General features: G+C 44.2%; 1 protein-coding gene across 2 annotated transcripts in view; it reads right to left on the bottom strand.

Annotated features, from left to right (window-relative positions):
* Nucleotides 1–575: 575 nt before the first annotated feature.
* Nucleotides 576–21,728, bottom strand: part of BEND7 (BEN domain containing 7) — a 63,318-nt gene continuing 42,165 nt past the window's right edge. The window contains exons 5-7 of one of the 2 annotated variants that reach the window (XM_021716217.1): nucleotides 16,589–16,708; nucleotides 6,799–6,849; nucleotides 576–1,246 (exon numbers count right to left, since the gene is read on the bottom strand). In XM_021716217.1, the coding sequence (XP_021571892.1) occupies nucleotides 1,239–1,246; nucleotides 6,799–6,849; nucleotides 16,589–16,708 (179 nt within the window). In that variant the 3' untranslated portion in view covers nucleotides 576–1,238. Of the gene's footprint in view, nucleotides 1,247–2,328; nucleotides 3,039–6,798; nucleotides 6,853–16,588; nucleotides 16,709–21,728 lie in introns of those variants that run through there. The other variant, XM_008065420.1, reaches the window with a different exon arrangement.

A 21,728-nucleotide genomic window follows, 5' to 3' on the forward strand; every position in this document is an offset into this window, starting at 1 on the left:
CGCCTCTCCTCACAGCTGCCCAGGACCAAGATGAGGGTCCTGGGATCAGACCCTGAAGACCGATGGAGAGAGATTCCAACCTGGGGGTCCCGCATGGGCCGGGCACGCCTGCGGGAGGCAGGGGGCTGCGGGTGCCCGGGGAGGCGTAGCGCCCTCCTGTGTTCAAAGAAGGGAAGGAAGCAATTATGTTTTAGCAGCCACTCTGCATCGGAGAAGATTGATTTGTCCTTCTGATGTGTTGTTTCCATAGAAGCGGGGCTTAACCTTTTAAGTGAAGATTATGAAGCTACCTCATTCATTTAAAATTAGGCTTCAAGCATCTCGGTACTTAATGCTCAAGTGTTTCTGTGGGACTTGCTGTAGCCATTGATCTAACCGCCAGACACAGCCTGTGACTCTCCAGCATCTGAAGGCTCTCCTTCTGGTTTCTTTATTTTTAAAAACGAACTTCATAAAGAGATGCAACTCCTGGGGAAGATCACCAGAGTGTTAATAAATACCTTTTCATTAATGAATAACATTGACTTCTCTTCACAAACGCAGGAAGACAGGCACACAGGCGAGACACGTGTGCGTTCCATTAAAGTAATTTATTGTATTCTTCCAGGATGGACAGAAAGAAGAGAGTCTTGGGAGCTGATATCACAACACAATGTTATACACCATTTTCACAACTAGCTTGTGTTGAATTCTTTTTCAAAGAACATCGTAATTTTAAAAAATCTAAATATTTACATATTAATAAAACATATATACAGAAGATTGAGACATTACCCATAGATGTGGAATTTTTTTTTTTTTTTGCTAAGAAAGCCTATAAAAAGGATTTCTGAATAAAGTCTGAACAGTAGTCATAGTAAGTAAACACAAAGACGATCTTACTTTACAAAATATGATTTCAAGGTTGCAGTTTTGATACGCATTTCCAATTTGCGGATCCACTGCATGTGTCTGTGAGCCGACCAATCCCCAACCCACCTCAAGTACTGAGAACCCCAAGACGTGGCCTCCGGCTCGAAGGAAATGCTTCTGAAGGGTCACGGTGCGTATTTAACAGAGCCCACAGTTGTGAGTAAATGCTTCTACCTTTATAAGCAACATAGTCATCATGTGTTAACAGAGTGAAAGGTCACTCATTTTTTATTCCCTCGAGAAATGTTTCCTTCTGTCAGGCAGAAGGCAAATTGTACAACACAGGCTGCAGCCCCCCCCGCAAAAGCCCTGGTCGTGGTACCTCATCACAGCACTTGATGAATAAGGGGACCGGCTTCAGGACAGGATTACCTACTGGCCAGGAACAGAAAAAGTTAACTCACAGGAATGAAGGAAGTCGTTTCTCTGAGCCTTCCTTGCAGCTCCAAAAAGAAGAAAAATAAGACACACACACATACGGGATGCGACTTGACTGGTCATTAGATTAACTCCCTAAGCCACACCTCAAGCCAGTTTTTGGTCACGTGACAGGGCTGCCTCGTGTCCTCTTCAGTGGGCCAGCTGGTCTTCAGTGGAAGGCAGGTTTGTGCCAGAGCGGCTCTCCTACCTCCAGGTTTAGTTAGACGGGACACACGTACCTTGAACTGAGGAAACGGGGGTCCTCTGGTGGGGCCCAGCCATGGAAGGGTTAGCTGGCCCTGGGCAACCACTTACCCTCCCTCCTCCTCGGCGTCCCCATCTGCAGAATGGGGGGCGGGACTGCATGGCCTCTACAACAACTTTGGGTTTGAACATTCTGTGCTCTGATAAACCAGGGCAGGGAAAGACATTCGACCATCAGCACAGCAGTTCTGAACCCAGCATCTGGGGCCTCTGCCGTCCCAATTTCTTTCATGCTAATTTTTGGCTTTTGGGTAAAGTGCCAAAGATTCAAGTCAATTTGCGTAGTACAATAAATTAGGCGTCAATGCAATGCTTCTAGATAAAATGATATTTAATTTATTTTTAAAATGAGGTCTCACTACGTTGCCCAGGCTGATCTTGAACTGCTGGGCTCAAGCCATCCTCCTGCCTCAGCTTCCCAAAAGCTGGGATAATAGGCGTGAGCCACCACACCCGGCTTAAAATGGTATTTTAAATTCACCATCTTATTAGAGAAAGACACCTGGAGGTAAATATTTCCGTAAAACAAATACCACATGGTAAGACAGCTCTTTAAAATAAATCCAGATTTTCATATGTTGTTTTTATATAGAGGGCAAGTGTACTAGGAAACAGATAAACTACATGATATTAAGTACATTCGTGGCCAGTTGCCACACAATGTCAAAACCCTGGACCACTCAGCTAAAACCATCTGTTAAAATGGTTGCTAGGGATCATGTAGAAAACTGATTGCTTTGAGCTTCTCACCTTTTAACTAGTTATTTTGTCTTTGTGTTTATGCAACTTAGGTGACAGGTTTTTCTTTCCTAAGAATCCATAGGTCATTCACACTCAGTTACAAGAGGCTATTTTGGGGGTGCTGACGTCATAAATGATTTCATCTAAAGGGTCAGAGCTAGTCTGTCGCCCCAAGCAGCTTTTTCATCTTCTGGGCTGATGAAGGCCTAATTAATTTTGGCTTTCACAACTGGTCTCTCAGTATTGGAAAGAGCCATGCTCCTTGATACTGCATTTAAGCAATTTACATTAAAATAAATATCTTCCAAGCTCTAAATATTCACATTGAGGTTTTGAATAAAAACAGGGAAGAGGGAGTTGCTTCTTCATCACGGACAATGAACTAACTGGATCGTATGCTGGACTTTTAAAGGGTGACAAATCAACTCATGAAATGATTTTTTTAAAAAAATCTCATACCAAACCGGAGCCTTGATTATCACACATTACAAAGAAAGTATATGAAACTATTCAAACGTGACAGGCAAACTTCACAGAAGACCCACACTTCGCAGGAACCTGAAATGCAACGTGGAGCTTTGAGGAAATTCAAATGGAAGAGTCACATACGCCAGCGAACAATGTCACTACAAGGGAAGTCTAGGCAATGAAACCTGGGTCTGTGTCCTCCGTGTTTTCTCTCCTGGTGTCAAATATGTTACCTACAACAGAGACAAAAAAAATGAAGGGGGAGCACCGCTTCTCTAAGGAAGAGCTAGAGGCTTTTCTACAACGTGGCTGGGGTGAGGCGTCCTTGGCAAGTGAAAAACTTACCAGGGAGGAGTCTGTGTTTCAGAGTTCGGTCACTAAGCTTTTAGCCAAGGCTTTGGTTGTACTAAATGAGCAATTGTGGAAATCAGAAATTTTTAATAATTATTTTTTACAAGAAAACCCACGACTGTATGTATGCCCACATATTGTCCAGTAATATAAAATGGCTAAATAAAATAGGATGTACCTGATCAACAGAATATCATGAAGCTATTAAAATAATGCATATGAAGATTTAGAATAAAACGAAAAATGCTTTGTATGGCTAAAACAACAACAACAACAAAGTTGTATGTGTTTGATTTCCATTTTATAAACAAATAAAATAAATATAGAGAAAAGTCTGGGAAGAAAATCCAGTAATGATCATCTATGGGTGGTAAAGTCAATTTAAATGTTCTTCCTTTGATTTATTAATTTTTAGAAAGAAAAATTTGGAAAAGAATGCCAATTTATGACAATGATTGCTAAGTTAAGATGAACATCACCCAATTTCAAATCTAGAAGCCCTACTTTAAATTTTAGGAAGCACTGTTTTGATTTTACTTTCTATATATATTTTTAAATGCAAATGATTCCCAGCTCCTGGGTGCACTTTTCTTGGGTACCCAGGTGCACTCTGCACATCTGTGCTGCAGGATTTATGCAACTCTTCTGCCTCTCACAGCGATTAGAGGGCAGGCATTTGTACACCAGAACCCAGCGTTGCTGATTCCTGGTAGTTGCTGAAAAACGTTTTGCTGGGTAGGGTTGGGAAGAAATACACACAAAAAATACATTTCTCCACTATAGAATCTGCATCCATTTTTGCGAAAACCTGCCAAATAGAAAGTCTGCTTAAATGTTGTGGATTGAGACAGATGTCACCTGACTTTCTGACTAATCCTGCTCTGGTCAATTCTGGTCCTAGGAACACTTAAGGATTTGCACTCCCTTCCGCACCCCTCCCCAACACACACAAATTTGGAAGGAGGAAAAAAGACCTTAAAAAGGTCATAAAGGCATTGTTGAATCTTTCAAAAGAACTAATTGTTGCCAGCTCAGATAAGCAGGATAATAAAAGTCTGCATCAGAGCCCTTGGTTGCTTCTGTGGTTCCAGCAAGTGAGGCTCAAGTTCAAGGACAAAGCTGCATGAGCAAGAGAGGTGGAATTCACCACTCAGCCAGTTAAGACACATGTAGGAAGGGGTATTAGTATTAATAGAACTGTGTTCGAAGAACCAGCCAGATTGGGAGTTTACTTGGAGAGGCACTCAGGAGACATGCTAGACAATAAAGGTTATTTAATTTTATTACTGCAAAATTTGAGCACAAATGTGCAACTTCTTTTCCTCTTTTATAATGATAGATGTTTTTTATTTATCATGCTGTTGAGTAATTTGTATCAAATATCTACCAACAGTCTAGTGAAACGACCTGCAGGTGTGTTCCACCACTTGCTTCATGAAGACCTCATAGCCTTGGGCAACATTTGGGAATGAACGTGAATATTCAAGTTTAAACTGCAGTGAACTTGGGGTAGACTCATGTCAAGCATGCTCACTGTGAAGACTGAGACACAGAACCAGACCCCTGAAGGGATTAGTATACCCATCATCTCCTAGGGTCTTTTAGGATCTATATATCGCGGCTGGGCATTGAGAGGCCTGGGAAAGTCATTTAATGTTTCTGGGCCTCCGGCTCTTTTCCTTGTAAAATAAAAGGACTGGATGTAAAAAAGGGATTGGACTAGATGATCTCTCAAGTGTTCCTTCTCATTCTCAGATTCTGTGCCATTTTTTCAGCTCTGTGAGGATGATCTAACATCGCCTGTGCTCAATTTTCTCATTAGAAACATGTCTACTTTCATCTTCAGACAGGAAAATGCAAAGGTATTACTTCAAGGGGAGTGGCTTTCAAATAACAAAACAAAAGTCCCGTGGTGTCACATGACACAGGGAGGCCAGGCAGTGCAGATGCCCCAGGACAACTGGAGGGACACCCTGGAAGCACAACTAGAAAAGCCTGGTGTCTTCCCACAGGCCTCCAGAGCATGCAATCACATTATTTTAATTAGTTTTTCCTGCATCTACTGGGAATGGGCGGGGGCTGATAAGAATAAGGCTGATGTGAGTTGCCTGATACTCAGAGAATGACAGATTGGGAAGAAACAACAGAGATCACTCACTGCAATTCTCTTAATTCACAAATGTGGACACACAGCCAAACAAGGAGAGAAATCCTTTTTATATAATGACTATCTACGGTAAGAACTTGATAGAAGCAGGTCCTTTTTGCACTGTGTGGCTCATTTCATTTATTTGTCCATCGATCTGTTGCTCAGCTACTCATGACAGAGAAAGCAATGTGTCACTTACACGGCTGAGCTTTCTGGCTGCCCACAAGTTCACTAACACATGGCCATCCTACACCCATGACCTTGCCTTCCACGGCCATCTCGGGATATGCACTGTCAATGAACACACGATCTAGAGTTCCTACACAGACTAGATACTCCACGAGTATTTGTTGAATTTAATTAAAGACAACCCACCCCAAACCTAGAGGAAAAATACATTGAGTTGAGCTTTTTCAGTTAGAGGGTGTTGGGAGAATCTTCAGGTATTCTTTTGAGGACGTCAATAGAGTCCTGAGACCAACTAAGCGAATCAATTGACCCTCTGGCTCTGAGATTCAAGCCGATACAAGGCTGAAGGCCAGGGTGAGAAGCACTACCTGAGAGTCAAATAATGTGAAGTCAGAATCACGTCCATGACCTAACAAAACAGCGTGCAGCAAATGCTTCAGTGAGATTGTCTTCGGTGATCCAGTCATAGTATGAGGAATGTGCCACTCATGTTGGGTGAACCGGCTTATTCAACCACACAATTAACACACAGTATTCACTGGGTGCCCGATAAGTGAATGCTCAAGGCTCCAAGGCCTTTCAGAAGCGGCGGAAGAGGACAGACTCGGCATGAATTTGATCACACAAAACTGGTGGACCCTGTTTTGAAGTGAAATCTCATTTCCTGCTAAAGTATCTGTTAATCCAAAGGCTTGGGGAGCAAATGTTGTGATACTTAGTTCATAAGATTTGCTCTTGTGAGATTTTTATAAATATGAAGCAAGGTGTCAGAAAAATGCAGGTTTTCGTGTGGTTTTTTTTGGGGTTTTTTTTTTGAGTTGGGGTCTCACTCTGTTGCCCAGGCTAGAATGCAGTGGCCCCATCACAGCTCACCGCAGCCTTGACCTCCTGGGTTCAGACAATCCTTCCATCTCAGCCTCCTGAGTAGCTGGGACTCCAGGCATGCACCACCATACCCGGTTGATTTAAAAAAATTTTTTTGGTAGACATACACGGTCTTGCTATGTTGCCCAGGTTAGTCTCAAACTCCTGGGCTCAAGCAACCCTCCTGCTTGGTCTCCCAAAGTGTTGAGATGACAGGCATGAGCCACCACGTTCAGTCTTTTCATGCTTTTTCTAATCAGTGTAAAACATATCTCCAAACACAGGGCCTTGAGAAGCTCTGATGACTAGGGTCTGGGTCTGGTACAGAAGCAGTTTGCTCAAGCTTGTATCCCTCTAACGTTAAAAGCATTTTTAATGCAAATACTTTTGTGTGCTGTATTTTCCAGCAGGTGGTGAAAATGTAGATACATTTTATTTACCTGTTGGTGGTACAGAAATGCTGTCCAGTCTTTCATCACCGTCAGCTACCTCTGCTGGTTACAAACATAAAACACAAATCTCATTAGTTCCAGGGAGCACATCCATTTTACTGAAAACAGTAATGCAATTAAAGAAACTCCAGTATACACAATATTTTCCACCGTTCTTTTTCCCTTTCAGCTACTGCTGCCTCACATTACAGATTTTTTTAATCGTTATTTAAATACAATATTTTTTGGTGAGGATAATGATATAAAAATCAATTTTCTTGTACTGAAAATTTTCTTGATCTTATGAACCTTATTCTATCAGCCATTGATTTCAGTTCATTTTCACTTATTTACATAGGCTGCAACACCCAAGCAGTATCTGGGTGAATTGTTTAAACATGGTCACTGAAGGTGCCAGTGACTTCCTGTTGGGGATTGCACTTGTTACCCCAGACTCATTCCTGGAGTACAGCTTCAGAAATCTGGAGACCGAGCCTTTTGTTGGAGCTGCTGATCTAGCTTTGACATCAATTCAGTCATGAAGCAATATGCATTTCTTCAAAAGAGTCTTGTTTCTATGTTTTAAAATGCAAATCTGGCCAGATGCAGTGGCTCATGCCTAATACCAGCACTTTGGGGGCCAATGTGGGAGGGTTGCTTGAGCCCAGGAGTTCGGGACCAGCTGGGTAACATAGTGAAACCTCGTCTCTACAAGAAATAAAAAAATTAGCCCAGTGTGGGAGTGTGCGCCTATAGTCCTAGCTCTTCAGGAGGCTGAGGTGGGAGGATCACCTGATCCCAGGAGGTCGAGGCTGCAGTGAGCCATGATCATGCCATTTCACTCCAGCCTGGGTGATAGAGTGAGAGCTCGACTGAAAAAAAAAATCCTTCCATTAAATGCAAAAAAAGTGTCCCTATGCCTCCTGAAAACGGATAGGCTTACTAGTTTTCCTTAATATACTAGGGACAGGGGAAAACATTGCATTATGACCCTGGGATAATTTTGGTGGTGCCCTCGCGTCCCAGGGCCAGAGGTCCCCCCTGGAAGCTCCCTGCTAACTGCACATGTGTGTGTGGGGTTGCCCTTATGAGCCTGGTCAAATGCAGGCGGGCTTTGGCACCACGTTGTAATGCTGAGTTGGTGGAAATCAAAATTCAAACGTTGTTTTTTTTTTTTTTTTTTTGAGTTGGAGTCTCACTCTGTCACTCAGACTGGAGTGCAGTGGCCGCTTCCGGCCACCACAACCTCGACCTGCTGCCCTCCAGCGATCCTTCCGCCTCAGCCTTCCGAGTAGCTGGAATTACAGGCATGCACTACCACGCTCAGCTAATTTTTTGATTTTATTGTAGAGATGAGGTCTCGACTGCCCAGGAGGGTCTTGAACCTGCAGGCTCAGGCAATCCATTCACCTCAGCCTCCCAAAGGCACGGGATTACAGGCTGAGCCACCAAGCCCCGATATGTTGTTGTTTTTATTGTTGCTGCTTTAAACACAATCAGGCTTAGTATGGCTAGAAATGTTCAAGGATTTCCACCCGTTGTCCATCTTCGAGCATCCTGTCTTCAGATGGACACACACGGGCACTGGTGAGAGACTTGTCTGCTGACCTCAGAAAAAAAAATCGCACAGAAGAGATGGGATATTCAAGACCAATTGAGGCTAGAGAAGATAAGAGACCACTAAAAGTAAAGATGAGTATTTAATAACATACAAATATGCAAGTCAAACACTAGGGTAGGTGGCATGATTAGAATTTTGTAAACAGGTTTATAGAAAAATAAAGGGTATACTAAAATGTTAACTGTGTTTCCCTCTGGATGAGAGACTTTAGGCATTTTAAATCTAACTCTGTGGGTTTTTAATTTTACATATTAAAAATAATGAACATAGCCGGGCTCGGTGGCTCAGCCTGTAATCCTGCGCCTTTGGGAGGCTGAGGTGAGTGGATTGCCTGAGCCTGCGGGTTCGAGACCCACCTGGGCAGCGAGATGTCATCTCTACAATAAATAAAAGAATCAGCTGGGCGTGGTAGCACGTGCCTGTAATTCCGGCTACTCGGAAGGCTGAGGTGGAAGAATCGCCGGAGCCCGGCAGGTCGAGGCTGCAGTGGCTGGGAGCGGCCACTGCACTCCAGTCTGGGCGACAGAGTGAGACTCCAAAAAAAAAAAAAGAATATATTTTTATATTTAGAAGACAGTTATTTTCTCCTAATTCACTGAGTGAATTGGAAAAGATAGTCGATCTCTATGGCAGTTCTCTCATTGCCCAGGGTTTAAAAGATTCTTCCATAATCATAAATAATAATAATGACAATGATGATAACCACCACCACTTATTAAATGCTTACAAGGTACTGAGCACCTTACATGCAATGTGTCATTTAGATCTTAGAAAGCCTTAGTGGTGGGTTTGTTGCTATGTGCATTTTAACAAATGCAGAAACTGAGATACAGAGAGGTTAAGAAACTTACCCCAGGTAACACAGCTAGTGAGTAACAATGCCAAGGCTGTGAATCAGGTTACTGTCTGGGCTTTTAATCTCTTTGCTATTAATAGTACAAATATACCATATATATCATTATAAGCTAGTTTTAAAAATATTCATACTTTATTTTTGCAATTTATTTATTTATTTGGGTCGGAGTCTAACTCTGTCACCCAGGCTGGAGTGCAGCTGCATGCTCACGGCCACCGCAGCCTCGACCTGCAGGGCTTAGGTGATCCTTCTGTCTCAGTCTTCCAAGTATCTGGAACTGCAGCATGTGCCATCACGCCTGGCTAATATTTTTATTTATTGTAGAGATAAGGTCTTGCCAAGTTGCCCAAGTTGGTCTCAGATTCCTGGGCTCAGGCAATCATCTCATCTCCACTTCCCAAAGTGCTGGGATTATAGGCGTGAGCCATCATGCCCAGTTATTTTTCAAATTTATTATTATTACTATTAGAGACAGGGTCTCATTTTGCGCCCCGGCTGGAGAGCAAGGACTCAAGTGATCCTCCCACCTCAGCCTCCAGAGTAACTGGGATTAGAGGCAACACCTACCACATCCAGCTAGTTTTTTCTAGGATTTTTTTTTTAGAGACAGGGTCTCACTATGTTGACCCAGGCTTGGTCTTGAAGTAGCCCCAAACAAACCTCCTGCCTTGGCCTCACAAAGTGCGGGGATTACAGGTGTGAGCCACTGCACCTGGCTATTTTTAAAATTTATTATTATTATTATTTGTACAGACAGGGTCTCACTTTGGCACCTAGGTTGAAGTGCAGTGGCACAGTCATAGCTCACCACAGCCTTGACCTTCTGGGGTAAAGCAATCCTCCCACCTCAGCCTCTTAAGTAGCTGGGACTACAGGCATGGCCCACCACATCCAGCTAGTTTTTTCCTTTCTTTTTAGAGACAAGGCATAACTATGCTAACCAAGCTGGTCTTGAACTCCTAGCCTCAGGTGATCCTTCCATCTTGGCTTCTCAAAGTGCTAGGATCACATGATCCATGGTGCCTGAGTCTTTTTAAACTTTAGTAACTCTCTTTTCATGCATATTTCATTCAGTTATAACAAAAATCAGTTTTGGGTATAAAGTGATCTTTCTTTTGTAATTCAGCTATACTCACTTTTTAAAAACAGGCTCACGCTATTATGTGCTTTGGTAAGAACAGAACACATGCAACCCAAATATACATATAAATTATAATATACAAATTAATATATGCTAGCTGCATGAACAGGGGCCAAGAGTCGTAGAGGAAGAACATCACTGGGGTTTTCAAATTTAATTATATCATCTATCTATAACAACAGGCTCACAATCTTTCTTCACAGGTGACAATCAAGTTGTGAAATTTGGAAAAGATTGAGCAAGTCCCAATAAAAATTTAATAGCAGTGACATCTTTATTCTGAGATCTAACACAAATAATAAATTGTGATTTCGGCTCTGAGAAAATCATCTAATGAAAACGATAAAAATCCACACCAGGAAAGGAATCATTCCAGTTGTAGAAAGAAAATGAATGCGTGTGGCAAGAGCCCCAGATGAATTTCTATTTGGATTCACGTAACGACCCTTCAGATCTGTGTGGGGCACTTGGTTTTTCCAGAAGCAGCGCGGGCTTCTTTAAGTGGTTACTTGATTAGTTTGCCCAGCCAGAGTCTCTACCTAATTCCAGGAATGGAGCCAGATATGATAAATAAGGTGGAAGTTGTGCGGTATCTATGAGGCACTGTTGGATTATCATTTAGAACAAAAATAATCAAGACAAAAGCACGAGAGCAAGTGATATTATTGATCCAGACTGCTCAGCTCCCATCAGCATCAGGAGGGAGGTGCAAGGGGCCCCCGTTTCCATCTGCTGGGCCCCACTTCTGCGTTGTTGGTGGAGAATGGTGTGTATTTGACAAAATTGGGAGCCAAACTCTCCTTGGCAGGTCATTGCTGATGTGCGATCACTTGGGTCTGTGTGCCAGGGATGGTTCGGTCTTACAGCAGCCTTCCACTTCCCAGTCGCTCACAGAACCTGCTAGAAACGCAGAAGAGAAGGGCCAAGGTGCCAATCACAAATATCTAGGCAGATCATCTAAACCCGTGGTCAAAAGTTACAATGTCCTACGTGGAATATTCGGATGCCCAGGGGGCAGGAGGACAGTCTACCAAGGAGGCAAAGGCCCCTCGACAAGGGGGAGGGTGGGGTGCAGGCTACAGCTGGGGTCCCCTTATTCTTCAGAAACAGGCCAATGTGAAGGGAAACGAACATTTGTGATTGAATGCTCATTTTTTAAAATTTTATTTTTTGTAGAGATGACGTCTCGCCATGCGGCTCAGGCTGGTCTCAAACCCTTGGACTCAAGTGGTCCTTCTGCCTCTGCCTCCCAAAGTGCTGGGAATATGGGTACGAGCCACTGCGCTCGGCCTGGGATGTGAATTATTAATAGAGACTCAACATGGTTGAGAAATGTGTCCCCTGGCCAGTCTGCTTGTGGAAAGAAGAGGCAGGTGGACGCACCCCCAACGGAATGTGCGTGTGGTTTCTGGTGGGATGGAGGGAAGGGAATGGAGACCAGAACTCTTAAGACTCAGCCTCAGCCTCTGACAGTAGGAGGAGAAGCGTGTTTCTGTATAAGACACGCAGCACCAGGAAGGCACCTGAAGGACAACCCTGATTTGCACTTCCTGTTTCAGTCCCATGGCCCAAGCCAACAAGGCTGTTTCTGGGTCCCGGCCTTCTTCAGTATCTACCACTTTTTAGGACTTCTACCTTCAAGGGTTTCTCTCAGAACCCTTTAGGGACTTGTAACCATGCTCCTCAGCCAGAGGCCACTGTTCTACAATACAAAGTCCCTTCTTCCTTTCTCTGGGTGGTCTCTGTGGCACTTACGTGAGTAACACCAATATTCTGGGTTCATACGAGAGGAAACCCCAAAACGCTCTGATTTTATTGATATAAAATTGTGTATTTATTCTTTTTTTTTTGAGTTGGAGTCTCACTGTCACCCAGGTTGGACAGCAGTGACACGCTCCTGGCCACCGCAGCCCCGACCTGCTGGGCTCTGGCAATCCTTCTGCCTCAGCCTTCCAGGTAGCTAGAATTACAGGCACATGCTACCATGCCCAGCTTTTTTTTTTTGATTTATCATAGAGATGAGGTCTTGCCAAGTTGTCCGGGTGGGTCTCGAACCTGCAGGCTCAGGCAATCCTCTCGCCTCGGCCTCCCAAAGTGCTGGGATGACAGGCTGAGCCACCGAACCCGGCCATGCGTTTATTCTTAAATGTTTAAACTTCAGTCACCTTCAGAGTACTCTCTGTCTGAGGCAATACGCCTACTGAGACGCTTTTTCCATGGCTCAAAACAGTTTTTGAACTTGTCCATTTTGACGCATTTAGTGCTTCTGCCGTTTTTTGTTTCACCTCTTCCATATCAGCAGATATTTCCCTTTGAGGACTTTTTTCTGAATAGGGAGGGAGGATCACAGGGATCATGCCCCTTTTGGTCAAAAAATGTTGAACGCAGCGCATTGTGGGCAGGTGCGCTAGTAAATCACCCATCATGAAATAGGAATGCATTGGAAGAATCTCCAAAAAAAAAATTTCACTGAAGCCAAATGCAGCCTCTCCCAACAACGCTAACTGGAACACTGATGGCGATGGGGTCCTAGAACACTCGCCTAGAGGGAAAGCCTGTATAAGGGGTCCACCCTCCAAATGATAATTCCGGTTTTTTTAGGTCCCCCTTGTACAATTCTTTCACCTTACACTCCCAAGTATTTCTCACACGCTCTTGTTTACTCCTATAAAGTAGGGAAGGTACAGATGCACGCATGGGCATTTTGCTGACCGCACCTTGGGCTGGCAGGAAGTTGGTGACACAGCTGGGACCAGAGCGGGAGAGAGCCAGAGGGAGCTGGGGGGCTGGTTCTGGGTGCTGTGGCCTTTCTGGATCTCTCTCAAACCTGAATATTCTATTTCGTGTCTCTTCTGTTTGAGGGTCAGAAATTTCACCCTGCAAGTCAACAGCTGAGTGAAATTGTTTCATATGCGAACAGTCCAGACGCCCAAGTAGGATCCAGGGAACACAGACCCACTAAATACTTATTCACATGGATACCACTCAGGTCTAGGAACTTGGGGTATTGAGGAGACGCCATACCCAGCATTGACATGGGGGCTCAGCCAGGGATGACTTACTGGAAAAACCTGCGGGGCACCCTCTTTGATAACACTCTGTCATCCAACCATAAATGCTTCTTCTTTTCACTTCCAATCTAACTCCTCCCCAGAGCCTGAAACGTGGGGTGGGAGGCCTAAAAGAATAAGGGGGCTTTTGTGATGTCTCTCAAGGCAAAAGCAGGAGGTCTGCAGTATAGTAAGTTTTAAGAGTCATGCTAGCAGGAACTGAGCTTCTGAGATGTTTTCCTGATAATCTTCTGAGTGAGGTCAGGCTTCCATGATGCGAGACTCTGGACTTCTCCTTTGGGAGAGGATGGGAGAAGAGAAGAAATTGGGAGAGAGCCAGAGGACTAAGGAGATAGGGGCCAGAGAAGGAAGTGAGAGGACAGAGATGAGGAGGAGAAAGCGAGGGGGGCTCCAGGCCAACTGGAAGGCATCCCCAGGAGTCCTAAGGACTTTGTTTCCAAGGACAGAGCTCAGGAACATTGCCACCCCCTGGGTTCTGGAGGGAATGGGATACAAATTTGGACCTCAAGTAAGGAAGTAATGACAGATTCTCCAGGCTCTCAAGTGACTGTGACCAGGCGAACAATAAGACTTCTTTGTTGTGGGCCACTGCCTCTTCTTTTCTGGAATTACAGATTGACTCATTGGTCCATTCAACGAATATTTCTCGAGTGTCAGCCCTATGTCCCAACTCTGTGCTAGTCACTTCGAACACACACATGACTCAGATGCAGGCCCTGCTCGTGAGGATCGCGTGGTCCAGGGGAGGAAACGGTATAACTGTTCGGTGGCAAAAGGTTCAAGGCCTGGGGCCACCTCTGAAGGCTCCAGGAAAAGGGCACCTTGGCGATGCTGGTGGGACCAGCACATTCTGGAGACAGGGAAGCCTAGGATGGCTGCAGGAGCCTGAGCCTGCAGTGGGAGACGAGGCTGGTGAGGAATCCAGGGTGGGCTGGGAAGGAGTTCACCTAAAGAGGATCTGTTGGAGATTACGATGGTTTGGATGTGTCTCCCCAGAAAGCACGCATTGGAAAATTAACCCCCGAGGCAGGAGTGTCAGGAGGTAGGGCCTGACAGAGGGTAATTAGGCCACGGGGATCTGCCCTTACAAATGGATTAAAGCAGTGATCACGGGACTGGGTGTGTTACTGCAGGAGTGGGTGTGTTACTGCAGGAGTGGATTCTTAATGAAAGGGCAAGTTCAGTCTCTCTCTCTCTCTCTCTCATAAATTACTCAGTCTGTGGTATTCTGTTATTGCAGCACAAACAAAGCCAAGAGCTACAGTCTCACGTACTTTATAACATTGCTCCCTTATGCCTCCGTCATATCTAGAATATATGACAGTTCAGCCTAAAGTCACCCGCCAAACTGTCTCACACTCTACCCAGAGGCTTAGAGGGCCAGGTGCCCTGATACTTGACCTGGATGTTTTCATTTTGTTTATTTATTTGACAAATAAAAACTGTATATACTTATGGTGTACAACATGTTTTGAAATATGTATACATTGTGGAATGGCTTCATTGAGATAACACACATTACTTCATACACTTCTCTCTTTGTGGTAAAAACATTTAAAATCTACTCTCTTGGCAATTTTCAGGTATATACTGTTATTAACTATTGCCACCACATTTGTACAATAGATATTTTGAACTTGACATCCTGTGTAACCGAAATTTTGTTTCCTTTGGCCAACATCTCCCCAAGCCCCTGGCAACCACCAGTCAACTCTGTTTCTGTGAGGTCTATGCTTTCAGATTCCACATATAAGTGAGATCATGTGGTACTTGCCTTTCTGTGCCTGACTTGCTTCATTTAATATAATGTCTTTTGGGTTCATCCACGGTGTCACAAATGATAACATATCCTTCTTTTTAAAGGCTGAATAATATTCCACTGTGCATACACCAAATTTTCTTTTTCCACTCATCCACTGGTGGACAGTGTTGATTCCATCTCTTAGCTATTGCGAATAGGGCTTCAGTGAACATGGGCGTGCAGGTGTCTCTTCAACATACTGACTTCATTTCCTTTGGATATATATCTAGTTGTGGGATTACTGAGTTATATAATACTTTTTTTTTGAGTTAGAATCTCACTCTGTCACCCAGGCTTCAGTGCAGTGGCACACTTACAGCATTTGCAGCCTTGACTGGTTGGACTCAGTCGATCCTTCGGCTTCAGCCTTCCAAGTTGCTGGAACCACAGGTACGTGTCACCATGCCCAGTTAATTCTTTAAAAAATTTATTTATTGTAGAGTCAATGTCTTGTCAAGTTGCCCGAACTGGTCTCGAAACCCTGGACTCAAGCAATCCTCTTGCCTCTGCCTCCTAAAGTGCTGGGATTTCAGGTGTAAGCCACCATGCCCTACTGATACTTTTATTTTTAAATTTTGAGGAACCTCCACACTGTCTTCCATAATGGCTATACTAATTTACATGGAATTTTAGAAATAATACCTAGAGATCTGTGGCCTCTTAAAGATAATTATTCTTAAATGATGGGAGAAAACTGACTTCCAAAGGCTTCCTCCCCAGTAAATTGGCCCAGGACTCTCTGGGGAGACTTCAAATGACCAAGCCTAAACTAAATAGTCACAATTCAGCGGGTGTTTTCACTTTTCCTGGAAGAATAATCTCAGAATTGCCAAGCCCAGAATTTTAAACACACACACACACACACAACACACACACATACCCCTCTTTAAAATCCCTTTCTACTCGATGTGGTGTTTATCGTAGGATGATGACAGCTATTTTTTTTTTTTACCTTAAGCAACTTGTACTTTTACAAAGTCATGCGGTCCAAACAAACAAAAATCAATAGACAAATAAAAGCAAACCACAAAAGAGAGATCCAGTTCTTATCCGTAAGATACATTAGGCCACAAATGAGATTAGCCATCTTTTTTCACTTGTACTATTCAAAGCATGACATAATTTCTACTCTTTAGACTTAAAGTGAGTTTCAAAATTCATTAGCATGAGACTTTAAGAGCGTAAACCATGGTGTATGATACCGAGAGCTCTTTCAAAAGACACCGAAATACCCTGGAGCCAAGTATTGCGTGTCATAAAGTCCAAGAACTCAAAGTGCTTCTGCAACTCTTTTCTTGCTAATTCATACCTGAGCCTCTTTTTAACCTCCTTCTGGCCAGTTTAATTTGATCCTGCAGAATCTGTACCCAGTCTCTTGGGCCAGGAAGTTTATCCACATGGTTAGCTGTACAGTACTTCTCTGTGAAGACTGGAAGAAAATGAGAGACATTGTTAGATATGTTAACAAGGTGAATATGTAGCTATGAAACAAGATGACATCCCCCAAAGGAAAAAGAAGTGTATTTCTAAAGGATACCAGTTCTGTTCTATGTATCTTTAGTATCTGTCTTATACTCCTTTCACAAAGATGGAGATTGGCAGGACCTGGCTACATCCAATGTCTTATGCTTCACCGTGAAACTGGCTATAAGAGAGGGAATCTCCAAACTCCTGGAATTTATAAAAAATTGTGTATTTATCCTTACACGTTTAAACTTCAGTCACCTTCAAAGTCCTCTCTGTTTGATGTGATACACCTATGGAGAGGCTTTTTCCACTGCTCAAATCAGTTTTTGAACTCATGAATTTTGATGCCTTTTAGTGCTTCTGCCATCTTTTGTTTCACCCCTTTCCCATGGGCAAAATGTTTCCCTTTGAGGACTTTCTTCATCCCAGGAAACAAATAAAAGTCACTCAGGGTGAGATGGAGTGAACAGGAAGGGTGGGGTATGGAGGCCATGCCGTTTCTGGTCAAAAACTTCTGAACACTCAGCGTGGTGTGTGCAGGTGTGCTTGTAAATCGCCCATCATGAAATGGGCAAACGCATTAAACAATCTCCCCCCCCCCCGAAAAAATTCACTGAAGCTGAACACAGCCTCTCACAACAACACTAGCTGGTACACAGATGTCAGTGGGTTCCTAGAACACTTACCTAGCAAGGGAAGCCTGTACTATCAGAGGTTCACCCTCCAAAAGATAATTCTGGTTTTGGGGGGTTCCCTGGCAAATACTAAGTCTTATTATTATTTTTATTTTTAAATAAAAACAGTTCTTTCTGCTGGCTCCATAACCACATGTGTGTGTCTTACAGGCAGAGAAGATGATGCTTTCTTAGGGCCCCCGACCTCAACGACAAGGTTTAGCAAATGCATTAAAATCTTTCACTTTTGTGTTGTCAATTCAAAACTGAATGCAAAAGTGACAGAAAAGATGATGTCTTCATGGTGACTCCTACTCAATCAGTACTAAAATAAATAACGCGGTCATAATGCAAGTTCCGATTCGAGTCAGCCCCTTGGGGATTCCACGAGCTCCAAGGAAAGAACCACCCTATGAAGCACAAAAGAAGCTAAGGAGAATCAGATGACAGGACAAAAGGGAGGCAGGACAATTATCTTGGGAAAGCTGTGTGCAGTGTGTGGCCGCGCACGAGGCGCTGTGATGCTGACATTTCGGCCTCACACCCGCTCCTGGCCACTTTCAGACTCATCTTTTCAACCTGCTCTCCGTGAGGTCAAGATCAGGTATGCAGTCCCATCACACGGCCTCCTTGGTATTTAAAATATTGGTAATTTTAATGTTTGAAAAGGTGTCTTTTAAAGAGGAATGACAAAGGAAAATATTGACAGATTCCAGTACAGAAAAAATGCAAAATTTCTATTGAATGAAAAATAAACATCTCATTCGAATGAGAAAAGCTAATAGCGGCGCCAAATGTGACCAGAAAGGTTTTAATATCTACCACCAGATAAAGAGCTCATTCAAATAAAAAAACACCTTCAAAAGTCCCTATAGACAAATTAACAAAGGATGTTTAACAAAAAATCACGAGGAAAAATGTTAAATTAATATGTAAATCAAAGAACAGCAAGACACACTTTCTACCCACTAAATTAGGAACAGCATTAACAAGCTAGTACTTGATCTTAATACAATGGTGGGGACTTGGCAAGTCAGCTATTACTGTTGGTGTGTAAACAGGCAAAGCCCTTTTGGGAAATGAGAGGACTATTGAGCTAGAGACATAAAACGGTTATACCTTTGGACTGGTAATCTTACGCCCAGAAGTTTTCCCTAAAACAATTATTCGAAAGAAGAAAAGCCGGGCTCAGTGGTTCAGTCTGTAATCCCAGCACTTTGGGAGGCCGAGGCGAGTGGACTGCTTGAGTTTGCGGGTTTGAGACCAGCCCAGGCAACTTGGCGAGACCTCGACTCTACAATAAATTTTTAAAAGTTAGCCAGGTGTGGTAGCGCGTTCCAGCTACTTGGAAGGCTGAGGTGGAAGGATTGCTGGACCTCAGCAGGTTGAGGCTGCAGTGGCTGGAAGCGTGCAACTGCACTCCAGTCTGGACGACAGAGTGAGACTCCAACTCAAAAAAAAAAAGAAAAAAATCACATACGTGATCTCTACGGCCACATTTTTGTGCAGGAAGAGAGAAAGGTCACAGTGAGTGGGACAGATCTGAGGGAGGCCAGAGAGGATCGGAAATTCCCTGTTAGAAAGTTACTGCACCAGTCTTAGCTAGGGAAGCAGCAGGGCCTCTTGGAGGACTGGCAGTGTTTGGTTAACCAGCTGATACAATAAATAGAGAAGAGAAGAGAAGGAAGGTGTATGAGCTGACAGGGAGGATATGTTGCTTGATTTGACATATGCTGAGTTTAGGGTGTTCCTTGAGCACTCACGTGGAGTTGGCTAGCAGATACAGTCAGCCCTTGGTATCTGAGGGCATTTGCTTCCAGAACCCTCTGCGAATTCCAAAATCCAAGGATTCCCGAGTCCCTGACATAAAATGATGTATTTGTACATAATCAATCTAAGCACATTCTCCTGTATACTTTAAATCATCTCTACTTATAATACCTAACATGACATAAATGCTATGTAAATAGTTGGTATACTGCATTCGTTTAAAAATCTGTATTATTTTTTAACTTGTTTTGTTTTTTGACTTGGGGTCTCACTCTGTTGCCCAGGCTGGAGGGCAGTGGCAGGATCACAGCTTACTGCTGCCTTGACCTCCTGGGATCAGGAGATTCTTCTAGCCTCCCGAGGAGCTCTGGGACTACAGGCCCATGCTCACATACCTAATTTTTTTAATACTTTCTAGAAACGAGGTCTCACTGTGTTGCCTAGGATGGTCTTGAACTCTTGGCCTCAAGCAATCCTCTCACCTCGGTCTCCCAAATTGTTGCTATTTTTAAAAACATTGATCTGCAGTTGGTTGGTTGGTTGAATCCGGGGATGTGTAACCTGCGGATATGGAAGCTAGCTGCACCTAGACAGAGATGCCCACAAGTCAGGGAAGGGGCCAGGTTGAAGATACCAGCTTGTGTATACAGCACAAATGTATACATGGTAGTCAAAAGAGAAGTGGAAAAGCATTCACTAGAGAGGACACAGAGAGGGGAAAGAGTACTGGGCAGAGCTGAGAGCCCTGGACAACACCATGTGACAAGGAGAGGGTGATGGCAGAGGAGCCCAGGAAGTGTCCAAGAGCAGCTGGCCAGGCAGAAGGGTGGGAAGAACGGTCTTGGGATGCCCGCAAGTGGCTCTAATAAAGTGGGGAACCAGCAGCCTGAAGTGCAGACACGTGGTGGGAAGGGCGGCTCGGGCGTGCTCACTAGAGGTCATCAAGGTGGGGGGCAGTGGCCATAACACTCTCATGCCACTTGGCTGAAGGGGCGGGCACTGATGAGGGGAGCCAAGAGGACCAGAGGCCGGGAACCTGGGCATGGAGGATGAGAGTGGTGGGAGTATACAGGATCCGGGAAAGGGTCATAGGAACCACCTGGGGGCTGGGTTGGTGGGATCCAGGGGAGAAGTGAGGGGCTGACTCGAACAGCAGGGAAACGTCCTATGAGCTGGAGGGAAGGGAAGACAGGGCGACTGATAAGCAGTTCCATGCTGGAGGGATCCTTCCTGAGGCATCGGGTCACCCAGGGCGAACGGCCCTGCAGGCTGGAGGGGATGGGAAGCTTGGAATCATCTCTGGGAAGAGCTGGAAAGGGAGCGGGCTGAGGGCAAGTAACGAGGCCACCACGCCACAGATGCGCTACACGGTGTGGCCTCAGTGGTCCACACGGGCAGGCTGCTTTCTCCCTCCATCCCCTGCAGCTCCTTCAGGACACCGGAGGGCAGGGCTGGTTTAGGCTCAGGATTCTGCTGGACAGTTCTGGCAGATCAGGACTATCAAGTGTTTGAAGGTGCTGGGGAAGGTGTCCCCTGGAATGAATGAACTCACCTTTCCACTCCTTCCCGTCCCCTTCACCCCCAAATCTAGGAAGGAAGTGAAGGCAGAGAAAGTCTCATAGCCTTGGAGACATCACTAGAGATCAGGAACGGAGATATCAGTGGGGATGGCAGGGCTCGTGGAGATAGAAGAGTCCTCCCCTGAAACATGGGCATGTACAAAACAGCAGTGGGGCAGGGTGTGTGAAGATGCTGAGTGTGGCCAACGAGGTGGGGCCGAAATCTACAAGAGGTGAATGTCCCCATGGCTGAGGTCCTGACTCTATGTGGCTAGAGGGCCGGATGACTCCCTAGTGTGGACAGGGAAGTGAACAGGCTGACACAGGACCTGGGAGCGAGAGGCAGATGTGCAGCTATGAGAGTCTTAGTGGAAAGTTCTGTCGTAGCCCAGGTGGGTAGAGAAGTGATGGTTAGGAAACAGAATTAAGGATGGGCAGATGTCAACTGGTGTATGACACAGGGGCCCAGGAGAGTAAGCCATCTCTACCAGAGTATACATGACTTTGGGGTCTTCATGTCTCTTGTCACCCTCAAAGCAGCAACCATAGTGCCCTGCTCTGAATAAGAACTCAATAAACATTGGATAAACACACAAACATATTTTCCATTTTTGCTTCTAATGGAAGCAAATATAATCGCTCACAAATTGAGACTAATTGGGAGAAAAAATGGTCTATCTAAACTAGAAGGAAGTCTTAATTAAAAGGCTATATTTAAAGAAACAAGGTCTTATTACATTCAAATGTCCACAAGAATAGTGACTCCTCAGATAATTTCCAAAAGGTTCTTAAAGTCCTGTTTTAATGAACAGAACAAAATATTTATATTTAGCATCCTATTTGCTTATACGAGAATGTGTACCACAAAAATGACTGAATACAGCCTTAGCAGGTAAACATCCACCTCCTTATAATATTATTTATACAATTAATTTCCATAGCAACATCTCTTTTTTGGATTGTGAAATGCATGTATCCA

This window comes from Carlito syrichta, unplaced genomic scaffold (assembly GCF_000164805.1).
Source record: "Carlito syrichta isolate Samal-C Ts95f unplaced genomic scaffold, Tarsius_syrichta-2.0.1 Scaffold308317, whole genome shotgun sequence".
In the NCBI taxonomy this organism is placed as follows: domain Eukaryota; kingdom Metazoa; phylum Chordata; class Mammalia; order Primates; family Tarsiidae; genus Carlito; species Carlito syrichta.